This window comes from Lolium rigidum, chromosome 1 (genome assembly GCF_022539505.1).
Source record: "Lolium rigidum isolate FL_2022 chromosome 1, APGP_CSIRO_Lrig_0.1, whole genome shotgun sequence".
NCBI classification, from domain to species: Eukaryota; Viridiplantae; Streptophyta; class Magnoliopsida; order Poales; family Poaceae; genus Lolium; species Lolium rigidum.
This window is the reverse complement of record NC_061508.1, coordinates 20,853,074-20,875,098: the sequence shown is the minus strand read 5'-3', so window position 1 is coordinate 20,875,098 and position 22,025 is coordinate 20,853,074. Positions and strand designations below refer to the sequence as shown.

The window sequence follows — 22,025 nt, the reverse complement described above, 5'->3', positions numbered from 1 at the left end:
TGCTGAATATTACAGGGCTGGGAGGAGCCCAACATATCTTTGATCCTGTCACACACGTGCCAAAACCTGGACAGGTTTTTACACTCCTGTTGCACAACCTTCACAGCCACCGCACAATCAGACTCCAGGACATCAATAGAGAGGTGCTGTTTTGTTGCCGTTTCCAGCCCAAATAGAATGGCACATGCTTCCGCTTCTTCAGCACATGAACACGACGCCAGCTGGGTGCTCGCCGTGAGGATCGCTGACCCCTTCCAGTCCCTGACCACAATTCCAGCGGTGGCTTCATACGAGGCTCCATTGAAAGCCGCGTCGACGTTCATTTTCAGAGCGTTCATTTTTGGTCGTGACCAATTAGAAACACTTGGAGGAATGGTGCCATGAGAGACCATTGGGCGCTTCCTCCTGAAAGTGTGTTCAGTTCCTCCGGCCCTGACTGGCTTCAGAACATCCTCTTGAACCTAACACCTTGTCAGGGTTCTTATGCTGATTTGGAGATCTTGGCATCTCCGTAATGACATCATTCACGGCAAGGGTGATGAGACTATTGCCAGATCGGTGGCCTTTCTTCTGAGCTATGACAATTTCCTCCAAACGGATGCAGGTGTGACCAATGACGCTCCTCGACCTCTTGCAAATGAAACCTGCTATGGCCAGTTGATTTTTTTAAACACATAAATCTAATTTTCATATTTTTTAATATGACTAGAGCACGTGCTCGGGATCTAAAATGACTTTTTGGTAAATTACGAACATCATGCGCTAGCAAGACGAGTTGACTCACTCTCAATGGTCGGTAGTTCCTAGAGAGAATTACAAGTTTTTTGTGCGCACGTTGGTTTGTTTGGGGCATTTGACGGAAAGAGTGAGAGTGAGCAGTGCGTGTTCAAGGAAGAAGCGAGGGAAATATGTATGGTTAGCGGGACAACGTGATGCACACTCTACGCCAACTGGTATATAAGAGCATCTCCAGTCGCGTCCCCCAACCCAAAAGAGATTTGGGGGATGCCGGCCAAAAAATGTTCCAATTGCGCGCTCTAAAGGCCGATTCGGTCCGAACGTGCATCAAATATTGTCCAGCGTCCCTAGCTCATCTCCTGTGTATAGAGGCTCTATCAGGAACACCGGACACGACTTTTACACTTGCTTTTTGTTTAGGCGAACGCTACGTGTCGGGCGGTGGATCTGGGGCCAAAAATCGGTTGTCCTCCGCGCCGTCCGATGGCGATCCGACGGGCAGAATCAGTCGCATTAGGAAGTTTACATTATAGCCCCCGGTTTTGTGGAGAATCAACCCGCAGTACTATATTTCTCAGATAATAGTTTAAATGCAGTTTTACATTTGCCACCCTCCTTTTTCTGGAAACCAACCCGCAGTACCTCCCTAATGTGAAGAGTATTACAACAAAAAAAATCTCTCCACGTACAAAAAATATATACTATTACAACAAAAAGTCGCAACATTTTTAAAAAGTAATGTCACAAATAAAGTGGTTAAACCAACAAATTGTTTTGTTGGAGATCAATTTACAACAAAAGTAGCCATTATTATTAACAAAAACCGGAGACTATTACAACAAAAATATATATGTTTACAAAAAAATAAGAAAACATTAATTTGTTACATATTGAATTACAACAAAAGTCACCAACTTTTTTTACAAAAATTCACAAACGATTACAATAAAAAACCAATATGTTTGCAAAAATGATGCAAAGTGGTCAAGCGATATTTAATTTGCTACAGATTGAATTACAACAAAAATCACCTACTATTTTATCCAAAAAGTCACAAATGGTTACAACAAAAAAATCACTTTATTAGCATCAACAACAAAAAAATGTTGTCTCTTTACAACAATTGTTAACAACAAATCCTACAAAAATTACGGATTGTTTACAACAAATAGTTCATCATCTCACTCATGTGTTTTGCAGGGAAACCATTGTTGGGCCGAAAAAACAGGCACATTAAGCCGAAGCGGGAGCGAGGCCGGACGACCGATCGCTGGCGAGCGATCGGTCGCCGTATCGTAAGCATTTTCCTTTTGTTTAGGGATCGCGTTTGGGGGACGTGGCTAGGAAAGGGACCTCCTCCAAACGCAAATTTGGTTCGGACGTCCCCCAAACGATCAATCCGGCAAAAGCGTCGGACGTCCCCCAAACGATCAATCCGGCAAAAGCGTCGGACGTCGTTTGGGGGATGCGACTGGAGATGCTCTAAAGAGGCTGATGTGGGAACTCGGGACGTTCTGATGGGCTAACACGGGCTGTGCCAGACTAGGTTTGTCTTGTCTCGGGAAATACATAGGGACAAACCGCGAATGTATTATCTTATGGAATAAGGCCAGTTGTTCTATCAATCGCATATTGCAGATTCATGTCATTTTCTTAATATATTAGAGATGTTATCCTAAAAAATTAGTAAATTCCTCTAATTTAAAATTTTAAACTAATTGTGGCAGATTTAAATCTGCCACAATTCATTCGACCGGAAGTTGTTGAAAATCTGCCACAATTCATTCGACCGGAAGTTGTTGAATTCAGGAAGAAAAAAAAACGTACTCCGTAGATAACACCAGCCCGCTCCACAGATGCACGGCCCACGGGTCGGGTCTTCTTCACAAACCCAACTCTCCGCCGCCGCGGTGCCCTAGACGCCTAAACCCCCACCACGCAAAACCTAGCCGGCGGCGGCGAAGGCGATGGCGCGGGAGGACAGGAAGCGGAAGCAGGACACCGACGACACCGCCGACGACGGCGAGAGGAGGGGGCGGCGGGACAAGAGGCCCAAGGAGGAGAAGCCGGCGCCGCCGCTGCCGTCGGAGATCAGGAACAAGGAGAAGCGCAGCGAGGTGTACGCCAAGCTCAAGCGCGACAAGAAGGCCCAGAAGCGCAAGCTCGGCCGCGAGCGCGCCCAGGCCGCGCAGCGCGCCGCCGAGCTCGGCGAACAGGCAAGCACTCCCGGAACGAATTTCCCGTGAGGTTCGAGCGAGGTTGTGGGTTGATTCTGACGGTTCTGTGTTTGATTGGATGGTTGTAGGTGCCGGAGAAGCAGGTGCCCCGGACGATCGAGAACACCAGGGAGCCTGACGAGACCGTCTGCCGGCCTGACGATCAGGAGGTTCGTACTTCTGTGCTGCTCAATTGACTAATTCGATCAGTGCGAGGGTCCCTAAGTGTGCTCATCAGAGCGTGAAACATCAAATCAAAGGGTGCTTAGGCTATGCCTGGTCTCTGAACAATGGAGGTAGTTTTTACTTATTTCTGACACCAGGGCTAAATATTAGAGAGACAGAGAGTAGGTATGGACATGAGGTGTTATCAAGGGTAGACGTGACTACCATCGTTGACTATGCTGGATTGTTTAGAAGCTCAAGTAAAGGCAAAACATTTGGGCGTTGGAGATTTTGGCCAGAAGTTAAATGAGCCTTGTGCTTGGTTCTTGTTATTACCCTGCACAACTGGTTTAGACATGCCATTGTTATAAGATGGCACACAATACTGCTTGGTTGTATTTTATGGTACTATTGTATTGCAATAGATACAGTACTTCTTGTTTCCCAGAATCTTTTCTGTAGTAACATGTTAGTGTGATGGGCAGAAAAGATTGTATTCAGATGGTCAGTAATATTGCACTTAAAATTACATCTATTGAATGAACTATCACAATGCGTATAATTAATTAACAGATTGAAATTCGGGTTTGCAATGCTGTTGTCTATATTGTATAGTATTGTGTCATTACACTCAACCATCTTGTTAATGATAAAATCTACGCTCTCACATACTTCTGTCATTATCAATAAATTTACGATTTTAGCTGCTGGTATGGACTTACAGTTGTTAAATACTCGAATTTCATTGTGTTTAGAACTAGTATTTTCTGATTATCCTGCTGACTTCTTATCTCGATGTCTCATGGAGTGAAAACACACTACGAGAGCATCTCTCTGTTAGAATATGTGATTGAGACCACTACCATTGTGTGAACTTTTATATATCTATTACTTTATTTACCGTGGAGGAATGCATTTTTAGGCTCGCGTGTCAACCTTACTCAGTTTTTGTACGTATCTAATATCGTTCTTGTGTGCAGCTGTTTGCAGGGAATGATGCTGATGAATTCAATGCAGTTCTGAAACAAGTAGTAACCCCGAAAGTATTGATTACCACATGCCGCTTCAATTCAGGCGTATGCATTTTTTACCTCCTTGTCACCGACACCTGCAATAGTATTTGTGCTGAATATTCTGAATCTGTGATAATTTGTTAACTTGTATTCGTTGAACAAGATTTTGTCATCTAATGTTGTACTTTCTGCTCCATATGTTGACAGAGGGGACCTGCTTTTATTAAGGAGTTAATGCAAGTGATACCAAATGCTCAATATGTTAATAGAGGAACTTATGACCTCAAGAAAGTATGACAAGTTCTCATATTCCATTCATTTAATCCAGTTATATATGTCTCCATATCTGTTGTAACATATTGTTATTTTTCAGGTTGTGGAATATGCAAATAACAGAGAGTTCACTTCAGTTATGGTTGTCCACACAAATCGAAGGGAACCTGGTAGGAATTCATCAATTTCTTTTTCCTTCCTCATGTTCTTGTTTGTGACATCTTACAGTTGCATTTGTGTCACAGATGCACTGCTGATCATCAACCTGCCTGAAGGCCCTACTGCACATTTCAAGCTATCCAAGCTTGTTCTGCGGAAAGATATAAAGGTACTATATTCTGTACCTTTTATATATTAGTATCTGCTATGTTTTCAGTAACTTCTTTCATGTTAAGTGAATGTGTGAATTTCATTTGTTGCTCGTGTACATTTATTTACGTATGTTTCTTTGTAGGCCACAATTCTTGAACAGAGGTTAAATACTTGTCACTCAACAAGATATAGTCAATTCTTAAGCATAAATGCATACTCTCAGTCTGTTACTTAGATGAACTGTTTGAGATTTATAGAAAATAAGCACCCATGTCCCCTTAAATTTGGGAAGAATGTGTTGACTCGCTGTTGTTATTGTCATCTAGCGTTTCAGCAGTTGATAATGACTAGTGAGACCTTGCCTTGAGCTATTCTCTTCCCTATACCTGCTTCTTATGAAAACACAAAGTACTTAGTATTGTTAAACATGGTAACCTACTTTGTGGCCTCGCATACTCTTTATCCATGTTGAACAAGTGACAGTCCTGTGTGCTTTGTGTGCTAAGTTATGTCTGCTAGTAAAAAAAAGTTGGTGTATAAAAAGTAGGACCTTCAGTTTCCCAGCTTTCATAACTATTCCGCACAAGGACAAACTAGTGCTAGCTGATTGCTGAAGGGATGCTTCTTCTGGTGCTGATAATCCCAGGTATTTTTTATATACTCCTTCCGTTCCATGATGGTTGTTGGAGATTTGTCAAAATTTAGATGTATCTAGATGCTATTTAGTGTCTAGATACATCCAAATTTTGACAAATCCCAGACAGCCTTCTTGGGACGGAGGGAATATATAATTGGCATAACTATTTGACATGTTCATGATGTCAATTACGGGTCCATAAGCAAGAATTTATAAAATGTTAACTAGTTCGATCTTATCAGATTTTTTTGACAGTACAATGCTTGTCTGGTTACTGTTTTATGTGTAATAGTAACTGCAAACCAATTATATTGCCTACTTTCTTCTTGCCCTAGGTTGTAATGAAGATATTCACCTTTTTAGTTGCATATAAGTACATAGTTTATATATGATTTAGACATGTGTGTTACTCTTATTTCTAATTTCTAGAAGAAGGGACATAATACTTGTATTTTACTAGTTCATGCGCTGGAAGGAAGGTTGCTTTTAGTTAGCAATATTATTTACTCTTTTCTGTGAGACTCGTGTTGTGTCTGTAGTAATGCAGAAAAGTGTTGAGATCAACTGTGCAATAGTTCTTATTAAGGATTATCTAGTATAGAAGGTAAACTTATTTGCTTGATTAACACATATTGATGAATAAGAGAGTTCGAATTTAATTATGTGGTTCAGATAGAACCGCAGTTGGGAAAAATTATGACATTAAATACATATATATTGGCACACCGCTGAGCTTTTGAACTAAAGGTGCATTGAAAATGAACATAAAACTCAAGTTGCCATCAATTGATCATCCTACTTGTCTCCAGCCTGTCTCTAGTCTCTCTTAGGCATCTTAGTTTTGCCGACAATAAACAGATTCGCATTAGTCAATGTCCGGTGTCATATGGCATGTCTGCTAGAAGGCTGGTCCATGTCTCTGTCTGACATATCCATGTTGCTGTTTTGACTTTGCCATGCTTTATAGCAATGCGCAAGCTTATTGCAGTTAAGGAGTTGTGCTCATCCATTCATGGCCATGTAGATGATTTTCTAGATTGATGGAACACTCAAAGCATATAACGGATATAAACATATCTATCAGCTGCTTTTGAATCATTATCCTGCTATTCACTAGTTTTCTGCAATCATTGTATTTGATGTGCTCTTGTCATTTTACAGTTTTTGTTTCTATGTAAAGCTACTATCGGTGAAATTTCTACTCCTGAGTATTCCAGATTACTTTGTTTACCCTTTTGGTTTATCTCTTTGTATGACAGAACCATGGGAACCCTACAAGCCATAAGCCAGAGTTAGTGTTGAATAATTTCACTACGCGCCTTGGTCATCGTGTTGGAAGGTGATCTCAGGATTTGTACTTACGTTTACCAAAGGATGATTTTGTATCTCACAACATCATTTTATTATTTTCTTGACATGTTCACTTTCCCCCTTCGTTTATTCAGGATGATACAATCTCTTTTTCCCCAAGACCCTAATTTCCGTGGCCGCCGAGTTGTGACCTTCCATAATCAGCGAGACTATATATTTTTCCGTCATCACAGGTGAATATATACCAAAATACAACTAAGCAAAAGCATCCTGTTAACAACTAGAGATGTGGAAATTTTGGTTTCACGAGTCTACGATAGTTTATAGACTTGCAAAAGGTGCAATACAACTAGGCACTGCTGTATTATATGTGGTACTCCCTGTGTCCCGTCAAAGTTGTCGAAGATTTGTCTAAATTTTGACGTATCCACACACTAGACAGTGTCTAGATACATCCAAATTTAGACAAATCCAAGACAACTTTCATGTGACGGAGGGAGTATATTCCTTGAGTCTAAGAGTTGTTTGTAGGGGTTTCATGTCAAAATTAGTGAAGGTCATTTATGGTTGTTTTGTGTACTAATAACTAAATAATAATTAGTAGTTGGTCCCTTGTTCCATCTCATGGTTAGCTGATTCCTGAAGCGTGATTTTCAGCTGTGGATCCTTCTTTTTGGTCAGAAAAGGGTGTCATAAGTTCAATTTGTGCATACTATTGTATCTTCAGAATTTGGAAAATAATAATCTGCAATCCTGATGACAGGTATGTATTTGAAGAGAAAGAAAAGAAAGTGGTGACAAAGGACAAGAAAGGCAAGGCTTCTGAAACCAAAACAGAGAAGCATGTGAATTGTCGCCTTCAGGTACCTCAGCTACTACACACTGCAGTGTTTTTTTGTATGTGATGGCAAGAATTTGTATTCACAATCCAGGAATTGACCAACCTCAGAAGAACCAATCACTCACAAGTCAAAATCCTTCTATGCCAGCATGCTTAGAGGAATTCCTTGTTTTCCAAAGAATGTTTAGTACTGAGCTAGAACCCGCATGTTGATGTAGCTTTACTTTCTTAACCTTTACATGTCAGCCATGTCACCTTCACAGCTGCTGATTGAACCATTATAGAATTGCTGCTCTGGTTGTTCTACCTCGTTAGCTTTTAGCAGTAACCTTGAACTGTTGTTAATGGCACACAGGAATGTGGTCCTCGCTTCATTCTCAAGCTGATCACCTTGCAACACGGGACCTTTGACACGAAAAGCGGCGAGTACGAGTGGGTTCACAAGGTACTATGGTTTTCCATTTACGTTTTGTACTACAGTATGAATCAGCCGTTGCATAATGCATAATCTCGTGTAAATTACAGCCCGACCTGGACACAAGCAGGAGAAGATTTTTCTTGTAATGGGCGTTGCGCTTGCTTCAACACCGAAGTCTGTTTGCTCTTCCTCGGAAAATTACTGTAGAGTATGTTTGAGTTCTGTAACAAACTGGAATCCACATTTCAAGCGATTATTTTTAGTGTACCCGTCAAATGAGTTCCTAAATTTTGCCTTGTACGAACTCCCAGCTATGTTACAAAAAGTTTATTACTTACCTTTTTTTTTGCTTTATTACGACCCCGACATGTGATCCGGCGCGAGATATGATGGAATCGATCTCTTGTGTACAAGGTCGTTATCGCCCAACCGCCGCAGGAGAGATCACATCCTAGCAGTTGTTTCGTCTCCTCTCCATTCGTCCAAGAACTTATCATTGCCAGGGCCCCAACTCCGGCAGGGTTCGCCAGCGGCGCCATGACAACGCCGTTGCCGCCTGCCCAGGACCCCAAGGTCTACATCTACATGAATGAGTCTGCCATGAAATTATCTAGCCAGATTTCTTACATCTGTCTGAGGTGACTAGGTGTAGGGGAGGCGCAGGCTGGCTGAGATTGCTACACATGGCGTTGGGGGTCCATTCATGAGTGCCGTGCACGCTGGGGGGTAGTACGTCCGTGCAGCCGTGCAGGGAGGGGCGTACGACAGTGCGTGCGCACCGCAACTTGGACGATGAACAGAGCTCGGGTGTGAGTTATGATTGCCATCTTTCTCCTGTTCCGGCCTGCGTTGGTCACGGGCAGCTACCTGTGGCTAGAGCGGCACATGGCCTGCCTCAAGTCATGAACCCTTTGGCACTGCCATGCCATGTTCTACCCATTCAATTCGTTTCGTTTCAACCCTGCTCCCTTACTTTACTAGCACCACCTTATAAGTTCAGGATGAAATTTCACATGCTCCCTTGCGTCTTTTTTCTTGACACGTCTGACCTTTTATTGAAACTAATGCCTCATTTAATCTTCTTGGCTAAAATATTTTAAAATCTGATCCTAATATTCAGCGCCAACGAGAATGAATCTGAACTTGTGCAGGTCGGGCGCCGAGAAATTTCACCACAAATGGGCTCAATGGGTTCGGCGCCGTTCTCACTTTGGTGCCATATGCCGTGCCGCCGACCCCCACTGCTTCGGTTCCATCGTTGCACAGCGACTTTCTTAGGCGGTGAAATTCTGTAGAAAAGTTTCGCCTGCTAGAAGGTGCATTAGTTTCGTCTAGGGTTCAAGTTAGTCAAAAAAAAAAAAAAACTCCCCTTACTAAAGTTTCCAAACTGTTGGTTCTGGCGTGTGGCTGGTGAAACTATTTTAGGTGAAATTTCACTACATACTCAACGGTTCAGCGCCAAAATCCACCGGTGCTGTTCTCACGCTGGTGCCTGCCAGCACTACTTCGGTTTCGTTCTCGCCGGTGCCGAATTCAAGGGGTGAGATTTCAAAATAGCTTCGCCCGTGGTTAGATGAGGCATCAGTTTGCCTAGGGTTCAAGTTTGTCAAAAAAAAAAAAAAAAACCCACCCCTTGCAACAGCTTTCAAGAGGTGCTGTTTTTTGCGCGTGGAAAAATGTTGAGGCGTAGGGTGGTATGTTTCTGTGGACCAGACAGATTATAGCATCCAGTCATGGAGGTGAATGAGCTCTGGTAGTCTGGTCTGTGTGGATGCTTGCATGTGTTACCTGCAACGAGTCATTGGCTCTGTTCCTTTGTTGAACCGGTCAATGGCCGGCTCGCTGCAGGGCTGCGACATAGGCACTGTACCCAAGTCTATGGATAACGAATACGTACGTGAATTACTGAATATATACGAGATAAGATATGCATGCACGGTGGTACTGCTGAAGATCTTCTTGTATCCAGCCTTTTTGTTCTCATGTAGGTCGCTCGTAGACGAGAGAGATAGTCCGAGCTCGTCGAAAGCGATTGCCTAGACGAGAGAGATAGTCCGAGCTCGTCGAAAGCGATTGCCGGTTAACTTTTTTTCTTTGAACAGATAAGGTCCCGAAGGACCGAGAAGTTCCATTGGTCGGTGGGTACAGTTACAAAAAAGGATCTTGGCTTGAGTAGCATTAGCACAAGAGTCCAGAGAAATTACAAAAAAGATCCCATAAAGATAAAGAAAAACGCAATCGGGTCCTTCTTCTCCACCGCGCCGATGAATGAATCTTGGACCATGGTCGCTGATGGCGATGCCGGGGACTACGCCACTTGGTTCGTCGCCAGGATGGATCACCAAGCCAAGATCGTAGATCTTCCACTTCAGCACTAAGGCCTCGAGGAAGTTGATACACCCCGGAGCAGTTTCTTCCGAGGTGCGGAGATTGCCGGTTAACTAGTGAACGCCCATCGCCTATTGGTCGTGTATAGTGCTACTAGGGTTGCAACCGGCAGTAAGCCCACGAAAGCTTTACTTACTCCAGTTTAAATCAGACTAATTTTATATAGAAAAGTTACAGCTAGTCTTACCAGCTATGGTTATGAAGCTGGGCGGATTGGATGTTGCTTTGCAACCCTAACTGCTATTCCACTTCAAGCTAGCTACACATACGCAAGTGTCGAAAGATAGAGATGCAAGTGTGTCAACATTAGGGTATCCTTTACCCTATTTAGTGATATTATTTTTTAAACTTTTACAAAATGATGGTGTTATTAGAAAAGTTAGTTAGTTTATATTAACTAAAGAGGGTAGAGGGTGCACCGTTATCGGCACTCTTAGCATCTATTATATGTAAAGGATTGCAGAATTTCAAAATTCAGAATCATGGCACACGGATAAATAAATAAATAAAAATTGGATTTAGGAAAACAGTTGGGATCTGCACGAGTACAACAGTCGACCCTAAACCGTTGTACGCGAAACCGACAGGTCGTGTACGCGTACGTATGCAGCAGGTATGCCGTATGCGTACCCAGTGGCCAGAGGCATGTGCGTACCGTGCACAAATATCTCCCATCTGGACATAACTAGACCCAGGTATGCATGCCCGCAGGGCGCCGCACTGTGGACCGCCACGCCATGCTCGCCTGTTGCGAGCTGCGACGCATGTCATGTGTGTCGTATCAGTACGCGCATCTCATCTCATCGGTGTTGCCAAGTGCCGCCGTGAAGGGTGTATAGATGAGATGGGGGCGCCCGCGCGTGCCCCAGGGACCCGGCCGGCCGGCTCATCCGGCAGAGCGCATCGTTCGCCAGTCGGATCGTGGGGTGTGCCGGGTGTGTGGGTAGCTTCGTGGTGCATGTGAGCCACACATTCTAGGCCAATGCATGCGGTGTGACCCATTTGATTTGTCATCGGAGCAAATTACATAGATTGCATACATATTTGAAAACAATTTACTTGAAACAAATTGATGCAGTAAACTAAAAATTAATGAAAACATAGTAGAAGATCCTAGCTCCAAGTCATCCTCGTGGGAGTGGTAGTGGCAGCGGGCCAGCGGCACATGATCTCGTCGAAGACCTTGACGGCGAGCCGTTGTACTTGATGACAACGAGGTGTCCGACTTCAATGGCGTGCACGCGGGCAAACCACCTCCAGCCGTTTTGGAGGTACGTCTGGCCTACACGCTCGAACAACACCTGCACAACAACACCTACACAGACCATAGACCGGCCGTGCCGCTAGCCACCCGCACTACGAACTCATGGGGGCTCTTGGCCATCGACGATCGACGCGAACTTCGGGGGGAGGCGCAATTGTCCTAGTCCATGTCCAAGTGGATGGCGACGCCCAATTCGAACCCAGAGAGGACTCGGGAGATGATGGTGGTGACGGTAATGGCGGTGGTTGACTCTAGCCTCTCCCACGCCCCGAGGCCGGTGGTCATCCTAGACCCCTCCTCTCGATCCTATGCCACCAGCCATGGCTGGCGCGATTCTTACGGTGGTAGTGGAGAATGGAAAAAGATGAGGTTGTGGAAGAAAATGACAGTTAAAAAGGCCAATGCATTGAATGTTGGGCGTGGAGGCCAAAATACCAACATTGTTGAAGGCACGTGGCTAACCCAAAAGTTGGGCGACGTGGCTAACCCAAAAGTTGGGCGACGCGGCTAACAGAGGAGCGCACACATCATGCGGTTTTAGAGTCTGCCTACCTACATTGATGGCTAGAGGAAGAAAACTGTTAGAACGCTGTCATGCAGGTCCTTGGCTTTTTTTATCGCGGGTGGACACACTCGCGATGTCCGCGTAGACGTATCGGCTCCTAAATTTGATGGACCGATGTGTTTCGCTAGATATGTCTGTCCGTTTGAATCGCGCCACTGAAGGTTGCGCGACCAGTCTGCCTAGTACCATCTAGGTTGCCTCGCTGAATATGCTCTAACAACGTATTGTACGTACATAGTCCTTCCCTTCCGTGCAGTCGCTGCGGTGTGGCTCGGTCGGCAGGGTACGGGTACGGACGTGCCATTTGAGTCGTGCATGGCTTGGCTGGTCATGCCGGCGGAGTGCGTACCGTACGTAGAGTTCATGGGTACGAACTGCAGAGTCACGGATCGGATCGGACCCTTCCCTCCCTGCCTCTGCGCGCGCATACATGCACGCTGGCTGTGTAACAGTGTAAGACTGTAGTAGCAGTAGAACGGTAAAGTGAGCCAGAGGCCGGCACGTCGACACATTTCACATGGGAACGGCCCCCGCCCACGTACGTACGTTTATGGTGATGACAGATATCCATGTGACCTTCATCGGCAGCGCACAACCAGGAGGAGCCCCCATCGTTTCTTCGCCGGATCGACGTAACGGTGCCCGAAACATAAACCTAGTACAGCCGCACGTCACAATGTTTTTTTTTACCCGTCGTGACTCAATACCGTGTCCGACGTCACGAAACAGTCTCCACTACGCAGGACTTCTTGCGAGCACGCAATTCATGGCTGACGCGAAGCAGAAGGCGACAAATGAGGAAGAGGAGGGAGGCGATAATAACGATCTAGAGGACTCGAGCGACATGTCGAACATGGAGGAGAAGTCGGTGGAGTAGAAGGCCATTGTCAAGTCCTACGAGTCGGTTAAGAAGTTCCAGCACGGCTCCTACACCCGAGAGGAGTTCCAAGTCACATGGCGGCGCAACGTCAAAATCTCCGTCGAACGGCACCTACTAATGAGGGGGCTCGTCTCTTAGAATTCCGCGCTTCAGAGAGCTCTCCAAAAGACAGCGAGTAGGCTAGGCTAGGTTTGGAGCAATCAAACTAAACCGTTTCCAATTCAACTTTATTGTTTGTAGGCCGCGTTTCGGGTACGCGACTTAGAATTGACGAATCCCAAAAGCGACACCAAGCGTCCTACAAACAGTTGATCCGACACTTTTGCCGGATATCGTTTAGGGGACAAACAATTTATAACCACCATTATTATTCCACAAACTGACGGAGGAGATCGAGCAAACAAACACGCACATTCCGCTCTGGCGGTATCTCAACCCTCGCTAGCTAGCTTAGCCGGCCAACATATCTTAGCTCGCATGTACAGAGTAAAAAAGAAGATGTAATGACGGTTCACCTCGCGCGCCCAACTGAGCTCTCCTCCATGGAGATGAATATCATGGAGAAGGCTGCTATGAGGGGCCGAGTACTCGAACACGTCACAAACAACGTACACGCTGCTGCTAACATACGTACATGGCCGGTTGAAAAAATCTCGCTAGCTAGCTCTGAAATCTGTCGCCAAAGATCTCCTCCTCGTCTTCTTCGTCTTCCTCGATTTCCCTCTGGGAAAATTAATGGTGGTTTCCAAGGGCGCGCGCTAATACGCGCATGCGCCACGTCGAATCAATGGATCGGTGATGGAGATCCACACGTATTTACACACACGAACGCGCCGGCCGCCGGCTCGCCTAGCAATTGCGCTAGGCCGGACCGGCGGACCGAACAAATGGCCGTCGCCGGCGCTCAGCGGGCGGTGCAGGTGAGGGAGGAGGCGGAGCAGAGGGAGCGAAAGGTGCGCTCCTCGCAGGGGAGCACCAGCAGGTCCCCGGCGCCGCCGAACCCGAACTCCTCCTCGGCGCGGCGGAGCAGGGAGCGGAACTCGGGCCTGTCCAGCACCGCGATGGGCACCACGAACCGCCGCCGCGACTCGCCCACGTACACCGCGAAGTGGCCGCGGGGCACGTCCGACGGCGCCGCCTCCTCCTCCTCCCAGTGCTCCTCCCCGGCATGGTTGTGCTGCTGCTGCTGGCGCCGCCCCAGGCTCGAGCACCGCTTCAGGATCTGCTTCAGCCCCGCCGCTCCGCTCTTCTTGATCGCCATTAATTGGTAGTGAGCTTGTTCGTTCGACTTGGTGGCGCGCAGTGGCTTGCTTGTGATGTAGAGGAGGAGGAAGACGATGATGTTGGGACGGTGAGGAGGAAGGCGGAGGAGTATATATAGGAGGCGAGTGCGCGAGGCAGCCATGGTTGGTGCGGAGGTGGTGGACCGGAGGTGGTGGTGGGGTGGAGACGTACGAGCGGGCGGGGGAGGTGGGCCCGCGACGCCCGTGGGCTTGCCGGCCGGGCCTGGGCCAAGCATTGGGGCCCGTACCACCTGTCACAGTGTTTCACCGTCCGTACGTGAACTAGAGGTGGTGGTAGAGTAGAGTAGAGTCGTGGTGAATCTAATGATGGTCTGGATCTGATCATGGGTGCATACTGCAGTGTAAACTGCTGCTCATCCAGGGGACCTCTCTTTGTGTGGGTGTGGGTGTTTGTGCAAGGGTTCACTGAGCCTTGAGCTTAGTTTACATGGAGTAAAGCTAAAGATTCTACATTACATAATACACTGTAAACTACTGCATCATGCTTCAAAGTCAAGTGTACTATGCTAATCTACAGGTAGAACAAGTTTAACAAAACTGAAGCCAATCGGGTTGTCTTTGTAAAACCCATCTAGGATTCGGCTCCTCTTGTCCGCGACACTGGGCGACGCCTAGGATGTACTTGGGGTATTGGAGACGTGGTGGAACATGGCTCCTCATGGAGGGTTCACATTCTTTGTTTAGGTTTTTTTATTGTCTTTTTTAAGATGTTTATGCAGCGACTACATCATAAGTTAGAACAAGGTCCTCTCCGCCCTATAATCGCTGATGCCTGGTGGTTTATCGTAGGTGAGCTTGTTGCAGTAGAACAATCTCTACTACGATAAATTTTGCCCAGGAATGGAGGGGCGAGGACAACAGCACGCCTTCGGCTCGTGCTAGTGTCTGTTAGGTGGTCCAGTGACCTATTTATAATTTTTATTTTTTATGCTATTCGTATTACTACCTTTGGTGATTGTTAATAGATCGGTGTTCTTTTTGCAAAAAAGTAGTATTATGTTAAAAAAAATCATCCACTGGTTTAGCAACACTTGTTAGGGATGGAAGGGAGTATCATACCCATATGAAGATAGCCGTGTGTTTTGCATCTTGAAGACATGAGACACCTGATGCATGGATAATGAACTGCACAATTGACATTCTCCATGGCGTAGATGGGCACAAATAACACAATGGATGCAGAGTCAATGTTTCTTTAGGGTATACAAAGTCAATGTTAGAACATAGGATCTAACCTATAAGTGGGGAGGCACAAAATCAGATAGGAGCATTAGCGGTGGGGAAGACAGGGTTGACATCTTTATTAGAAAGTGGAGCGGAAAATGGAGATCTAAAACAAAATCATCCTCTGAATGTGCTTTGCTTTACAGATGTACAAAAAGGAGAACATGCTAGCTAGGCAGGCAGGAGATACAGATAGATAGAGAGATGTGTGTGGAGAGAACACGGCTTTCAATGCGCAGCCAGTGTTGCTGCTCCAGACACGCTCAATCATGGCCATATCTCGCTGCCCTGCAAACGGATCCCTGGGCACTGTACGGATGGCCAGTACGAGTTGATCGATCCAAAAATTCCAAACAGATACGGTAGAAAATAAAGATAACGAAGGCGTATACGGATTTTGTACTTCAAATTTGTAGCAGGATAGATGCATCATAGATTGAAGGATGCACTCAGCAAAGCATCTGATTTCCTAGACCTTAATCAACAGATGGGTCAATAGCAAGCGCACAACACAAAAAAAGGACACTAAATTAATTAGCCTGGTAGTGGTAGAGATATGCATCCTATGAAGCTTTGCTACATATGCCCCACTAGTGGTTGCACCTCTTCCCATCATAGGTGGTTTCCTTGCTCCAAGGATAGCCACCCGTTTTTAGCTTGGAACCTTTGGACCATCTTTTCCAAAGATGAGGCACTAGCTTAACTAGCACTTCAAAGCACTATGTGTGGAGAAGAGTAAAGAACTTGACCTGCAAAATGTAAGCCTCTAGCTAGGGTCAAAGATATTTTCGAAGAATTAACTCAATGTGGGGTTTTTTTTGAAGATTTTTTCCGCGAAGGTACAACTAATGCATCATCAATTCCATCGGTAATAAGCCATTCATAGTCGATAAAAAAAAGTATAGTCATCTCCAATCGGCCACACCCAATATCCATATATAAGATCCATTCAACGCATCCTCCTACGATTACTACGTAGTAAGGACAACGCTCGAATCCAATCTGAACCAAAAGCACAACCGGTATTAAATTATAAAGTTTCCACTAATTAAATGCAATATCAATATGAAAACACCACATTTATGACCAAAAAAACAACACACACCAATATCTTACAACATTTCAATTTTTGAGATGAACTACCTTTTAATCTTGCTATGGACCTACCACCAACGCAAAGCCAATGTTGTATTTGGCATTGCACTAGACTATCATAATCTTGTTTACTCCACCCACTTTGATCTAATTTAGTATTTGTTTGATCCTATTTTTCCTATTTTGTTGCTAATTTTAGTATCATTTGTTAAATAAGCACTCACAATACGCCTCATCCAACGCAAACTGAGCCTATGCACTTGTAGGTCAGACATTTCTTCCTACCCGCTTATTAGTTGGGACTTACATAAGCTTATTGGCATCAATGCAAGTTCCCATATTTGGCTTGAAGCTACTCGTTACTTTGTGTATTCTAAGGCTCACATTATGCAAAACACTAACCCATGTTTGTGGAGGCATCTATTTCCTTAATTAATGGAGTAAGAGAAGAATACTCCTTTAAGCTTAATTTAGTTTGTGCAATCTTAACAATGTAGACACGTAAGATTCAGTAAATCAAAATGGCTCCGGGGAGTAAATGCTGCCGCTTAAACAACAGGGGGTCCCAAGTGCAAATATATCTAGAATTTTTAACACTGGTACATATCCATGTCTCACGCGTACACATAAATATTCAGGGAAATGCCACATGCCGCAAGATTTCAAAGTTCTGCCCTTGCATCTTTATAGAGACAAAGACCATCAATATTTTTTACAAAGGTTGTTTGATTAGATCAGAGAACGAATATATTTGAATCTTTAATTCCAAGAGGATGGAGTTTGCAAAAACTCTGTACTAAAATGTGTTGTAATAAATTCTTAGGAAAAACTTGTATGGTTGCAACTAGGGATAAAAAAAGATAAATGTATTTTCAACGACTAAAATTTCCAAAAAAAAAGGAAATCATTTGAATCAGATGACCCTTAATATATCTATAATAATTCCTCCAAGCTGTAGGGTGAGTATGCACCGGCACCACCGAGTATTTCCGGTTCAAAGCTACAAGTAGATTATTCGGAGCTTTGCATCCCCACTCACACTCACACGTAGTGTCTGGGGTTAAATATAGATATTTCTTCGGAGGATGCGTCTGTCTTGTATTTGTTCAGCAGGGTTGTATGGGCGCTGAACCAACTTGCAACATTATGTTGGCACTTGGCATGCACTTATCTCAAAAGGAAATACTAGTAATAGATATATTGCAAAACTGGACCAAGTAATGTCAACTCAAGCATGGACTATGTTCTTTTGCGCTTATCCTTTGCAAATTGCAATTTGCTTATCCTACAGCTGGAGTTGCTTTCTGCGCTAATAATTGTGTGGAGTTCAAAATCTGTGATCAAAACGACTAAGTCATTTGAGTGCAACCAAGCATGACCTACCTTTTTTTTAACCCGTTAGAGATCATTCTCATAAAATCTTTGGAAACTAACCAAACTAAATGGCGTGTTCAAATTATTTTTGAGCCAGAAACGGGTCGGTCATTTAAGTACAGCCAGCCCAACTAACATGTCTATAGTGGCCCATCTAAACCAACCCAAGTGACATGACCAAAAGGGGTCATAGTAGATGGTCAAAGATTTCTCGAGGCCTTGTTTACTTCTCTGGTATTTTCACCCCAAGAGGTTTTGAGTGGGAGACACAGTCCCTTTTCACCCCCTCAAATACTCTTTGAAAAAAATATACTAGTATGGTGGAGAGTTTTAAATGCTAGGAAAAAATATGAGAGTTTGTGGTAAAATCCCAGGATTATCTCGCCTAAACCTGGACATGTAGACGGACTATTCAGGATTTTCCGGAATTCAAAATAAACCCTTTTGATCTATGTAAATACACCGGAGCAAAACAAGGCGCCAGTGAGCAAAAGTGGTTTAAAATGGCTTGAGGGCCATTTAGGTAACAGAGAGCTCGACATGGGCACACTTGAGTTGGATTTTACCGTCATCGATATGCGCACATGAGAAAACAAATGCGAGCGACCCTTGAACCATACGTACGTCTGTAGTACGTCCTTACACGGTCGCAACGGCCGGTCCTGCCCAAATCAGGACCAGCAAAGGATGGGGCTTCAGACAATGAGACGTACACGTACCGGAGATACTGTAGCAGCTGCTGCAGACAAGAAAACGAACAGACACACACATGCAATGAGCTGATGAACGCCCTTCCGATCTCCCTAGGGACGACGACGACGGTGCATGCCGTGCATGCGGGGAGGTCCGTTCGCTTTCAGCATTGAAGCTAGCCGGATTTGATTCGATTTTTCAGATTAGCAGCTAAGCTAGCTGCAGCGTACAGGCTACAGGTACAGTGGAACACCTGCTCTTTTCAGAGCTCGGACACCGGCCGGACAGGCGGCAGGCACGAATGGGTTCGAAGGTTAAGCTGTCAGGATTGCCGATGTCTGCCACGGACAGCGAGCGCGGCGGAGGCGTCGCCGCTCGCCGCCGTCGCCGTCGTCTCCAAAGGCGGTCGCTGACTGCGACCTGCGGCTAGCTCAATCGAACATCGATCGGCCGGTGGAAGATCGAGTGCCAAGATTTGATAGACAAGTACGTGGTGACCGATGGAGCTCTCTGCATGCATGCAATGAAGGGGCGGGTAAGTACGTCGCGCGACCGATGATGGAAGCGGCGACGGCGACGGCGGCGGGCCGGGCGGGCGACGGCGACGTCTGAGCTTCCACATGGCGAGCCGGCCGGCCGGTGGTTCAGCTCGATCGTCGATGTTGACGTACGGGGGAATCGAATCATTTCCGTCTAGACAGCAAGTTGCAGCGAGCGTCCAACGACCAAGCAGGACGCCCCCCCGTGTGCAGAATTTTTGTCAAAAAGGACCACCCTCCCCAATTCATTGACAAAAAAGACCACCTGTGAGTAGAATTGACAAAAAGGACCACCTCCCGCGTAGCGGCAGAGCCCCTGCGCGACACGTGTTGCCTGCCGCCACAGCCGGAGGTGGCAGGGCCTGCCGCCGTTGCCCGTGGCGGCATGTCCACACTGATCAATGAATAGTGTCCTGATCGATGAACAGTGCACGTTAGCTACAAAATTTGTTGAATTTGTCTTTTTTGCTGAGCCCAAAATACAACGTATTTTACAGTGAATTTTTGCACGATTGTAGTGCATAGAGTTAGCTACATGTAGGTATTTTTTTCAAATTTTTTGAGATGTTTAAAAAAATTCAAAACGGGCTACTATTCACGGATCAGGACAATGTGGACATGCCGCTGTTGGCTGTGGCGGCAGGCTCCTGCCGCCAGTCGGTGTGGCGGCATCCTCCACGTGTCGCCTGGGGGCTCTGCCGCCACACAGGAGGTGGTCCTTTTTGTCAATTCTACTCACAGGTGGTCCTTTTTGTCAATGAATTGGGAAGGGTGGTCCTTTTTGACAAAAATTCCCGTGTGCATGCAATGCGATTGCAGTTGCAGGTACTACACGCGTACGTCCCAGCTAACTTGCTACCTCCTCCGATCCTCTCTATCTAGCCATCCATGGACGCATAATTATCGTTGTACGTCTCCATTATTAGCATTATCCGGTACGTAACCTATATCCGCTAATCAGCTGCACGAACGAAAGAGAGAGCGGATCGATCAAGGTCTCGAATCTAGGCTTAATTAGGTGTGGTAGCCAATTATTCGTCATATAAGTGCACCTGCGCTAATCATGAGATGTTTCTGCAGTTTTGACGTCAGTCTTATGGGTGATCTAGTCACTGTTTGCATGACGATGTGTGTTTGCATAACTCAACATGGTATTTTTCTCAAAAAAAAAAACTTAACATGGTATGTGAGCCAAGAGATTTCCGCTTGATCAAGACCTGGTTGGCAGGGCGGAATTTGAGAATGTACGATTGGAATGCACCCTTGAGGATTTTGTCTAACTAGACCAACCTGAGGGGTGCCTATATCTGAAGATATTTATTATTTATACCACATTTCCACATATCTAAAGATATTCAGACTTATGCTTGTATCTGAGCCTAGATGGTGCACGGAAGTAGGAACTCAAGTTTCAGCCAGCTCGGATACATTCATGGGAGGAAACGGCGGATGATTAATTGAAGAAGGGGAGGGGACAGGGAGAGATCTTGCGAAGGCTCCTCTCGTCCTTGCGAAACAGCCTGTAAGACCTGGACCAATCTGCAGTAGATCGGCCGATCCCTAGCTAGCCAAGTTGTGTGCTGTGCAGCCGAGCTCACACAGGAGCAATGGTTCGACAGTCCCACACAGTGTGGGACGCACCTATCCGAATCATAGGCCGGTGGTTGGCTCCTGTGGATTATTAAGCGTGTGCCCCATTAATCTGCTCACTGTCGCGCTTGTTCATGTTAAAACGGTAGTGGTAACACCGTTTAAGCAGTCAAATTTCTAGACGGTAAGATCCCGTGCACCCTGACTATAGCTTTGCAATGACAACCTTGCTCGAATGTGTTATAGGTGGGAGGTGATGGCACACAACAACTAATCCGGAAAGACCACTCTTCCGCCAAGGATGCCTAAGCACCAGATTTCTTTGCTCGCCTAAGAAATGACAACATATGTTAACCTACAAACGACAGAAGTGAAGATGGTAGTAACACATTTCAGCCGTCACAATGTCTTTGCAGAAACACACGTTAGCACCATATTTCTCTGCTGGAAGTAAAAATGGAAAAAAAAAAACTACTGTATTCACCAAAATAGCGCTAATCTTGCGCGAAAGTGCAAGTTTTGATGAGAAACTGGAATATGCCACGCAAGTAGTAACTTGTCAAAAAAATGTCGGCAGCTTTCAGTCTTTCACCTTTACAAGCCCAACATTTGCTCATGGCCAGTCGCAATGCACAGGCGAGGAACTAATCCTGCACAGCTGACCTACCAACAAGGTTTTAAATAGCGTGCTATTTCATTTAGCGAGGACCATCTCCAAACGCTATGCACGTTATAGCGCGTTATAACGCGCTATATATAAAATAGCGTTTTGCAAAAAGACATGCAAATGTTAAGGATTTCGGCAGCTAAATCTTGTCTAACGGACAAATTGCATAACCAGATCATTCAAAGTAGATTCCCAGAGCCAAATTAAAGACACCATTTTTAACACATACTAATATTATGATTTAGAGCCAAGAAGGCAGCAACAAAGGTGAAAGCACTCATTCAGAATCGGAAGAACTACACATTAATAGTTCAATACATCTACGCATCTACAAATCGGGATGAGGAGGAGGTTCTAGTCCGCTCTAATCTGGTGGGTGATTTTTCTAAGGCGTCTCCGACATCCGAGCCGAAGGAAGTAGCTGACAGAACTCTGTGGGAGGAAGCAACGGACGCCAACGTCACGCTGGAAGAGGCAGCCGTCGCTTCCGTGCGGAAATGATAAACTGGGATTTAGGC

The 22,025-nt window shown here is 45.4% G+C and overlaps 2 protein-coding genes across 2 annotated transcripts; one reads left to right on the top strand and one right to left on the bottom strand.

The window, feature by feature from the left end:
* Positions 1–2,681: 2,681 nt before the first annotated feature.
* On the top strand, positions 2,682–8,267 carry LOC124668854 (ribosome production factor 1-like). The gene is made up of 11 exons (XM_047205801.1): positions 2,682–2,954; positions 3,044–3,124; positions 4,100–4,195; positions 4,340–4,423; positions 4,506–4,575; positions 4,651–4,733; positions 6,614–6,693; positions 6,800–6,898; positions 7,429–7,528; positions 7,862–7,951; positions 8,032–8,267. The coding sequence occupies exons 1-11, from the start codon at positions 2,706–2,708 to the stop codon at positions 8,068–8,070; spliced, it is 1,071 nt and encodes a 356-aa protein (XP_047061757.1). The 5' UTR covers positions 2,682–2,705; the 3' UTR covers positions 8,071–8,267.
* Positions 8,268–13,925: 5,658 nt separating this feature from the next.
* LOC124705092 (auxin-responsive protein SAUR50-like) lies at positions 13,926–14,348 on the bottom strand. Its single transcript, XM_047237038.1, has one exon. It carries the CDS (start codon positions 14,280–14,282, stop codon positions 13,926–13,928), a length of 357 nt encoding a protein of 118 aa, XP_047092994.1. The 5' UTR covers positions 14,283–14,348.
* Between the last annotated feature and the right edge of the window lie 7,677 nt (positions 14,349–22,025).

Bases quoted from the DNA above. Each gene is read 5' to 3' on its own strand.
- LOC124668854 (XM_047205801.1), top strand. From the start codon at position 2,706: ATGGCGCGGGAGGACAGGAAGCGGAAGCAGGACACCGACGACACCGCC. The intron at 2,955-3,043 runs GCAAGCACTCCC...GGATGGTTGTAG, and splicing joins CCGCCGAGCTCGGCGAACAG to GTGCCGGAGAAGCAGGTGCC. The intron at 7,952-8,031 runs GTACTATGGTTT...TGTAAATTACAG, and splicing joins AGTACGAGTGGGTTCACAAG to CCCGACCTGGACACAAGCAG.
- LOC124705092 (XM_047237038.1), bottom strand. From the start codon at position 14,282: ATGGCGATCAAGAAGAGCGGAGCGGCGGGGCTGAAGCAGATCCTGAAG.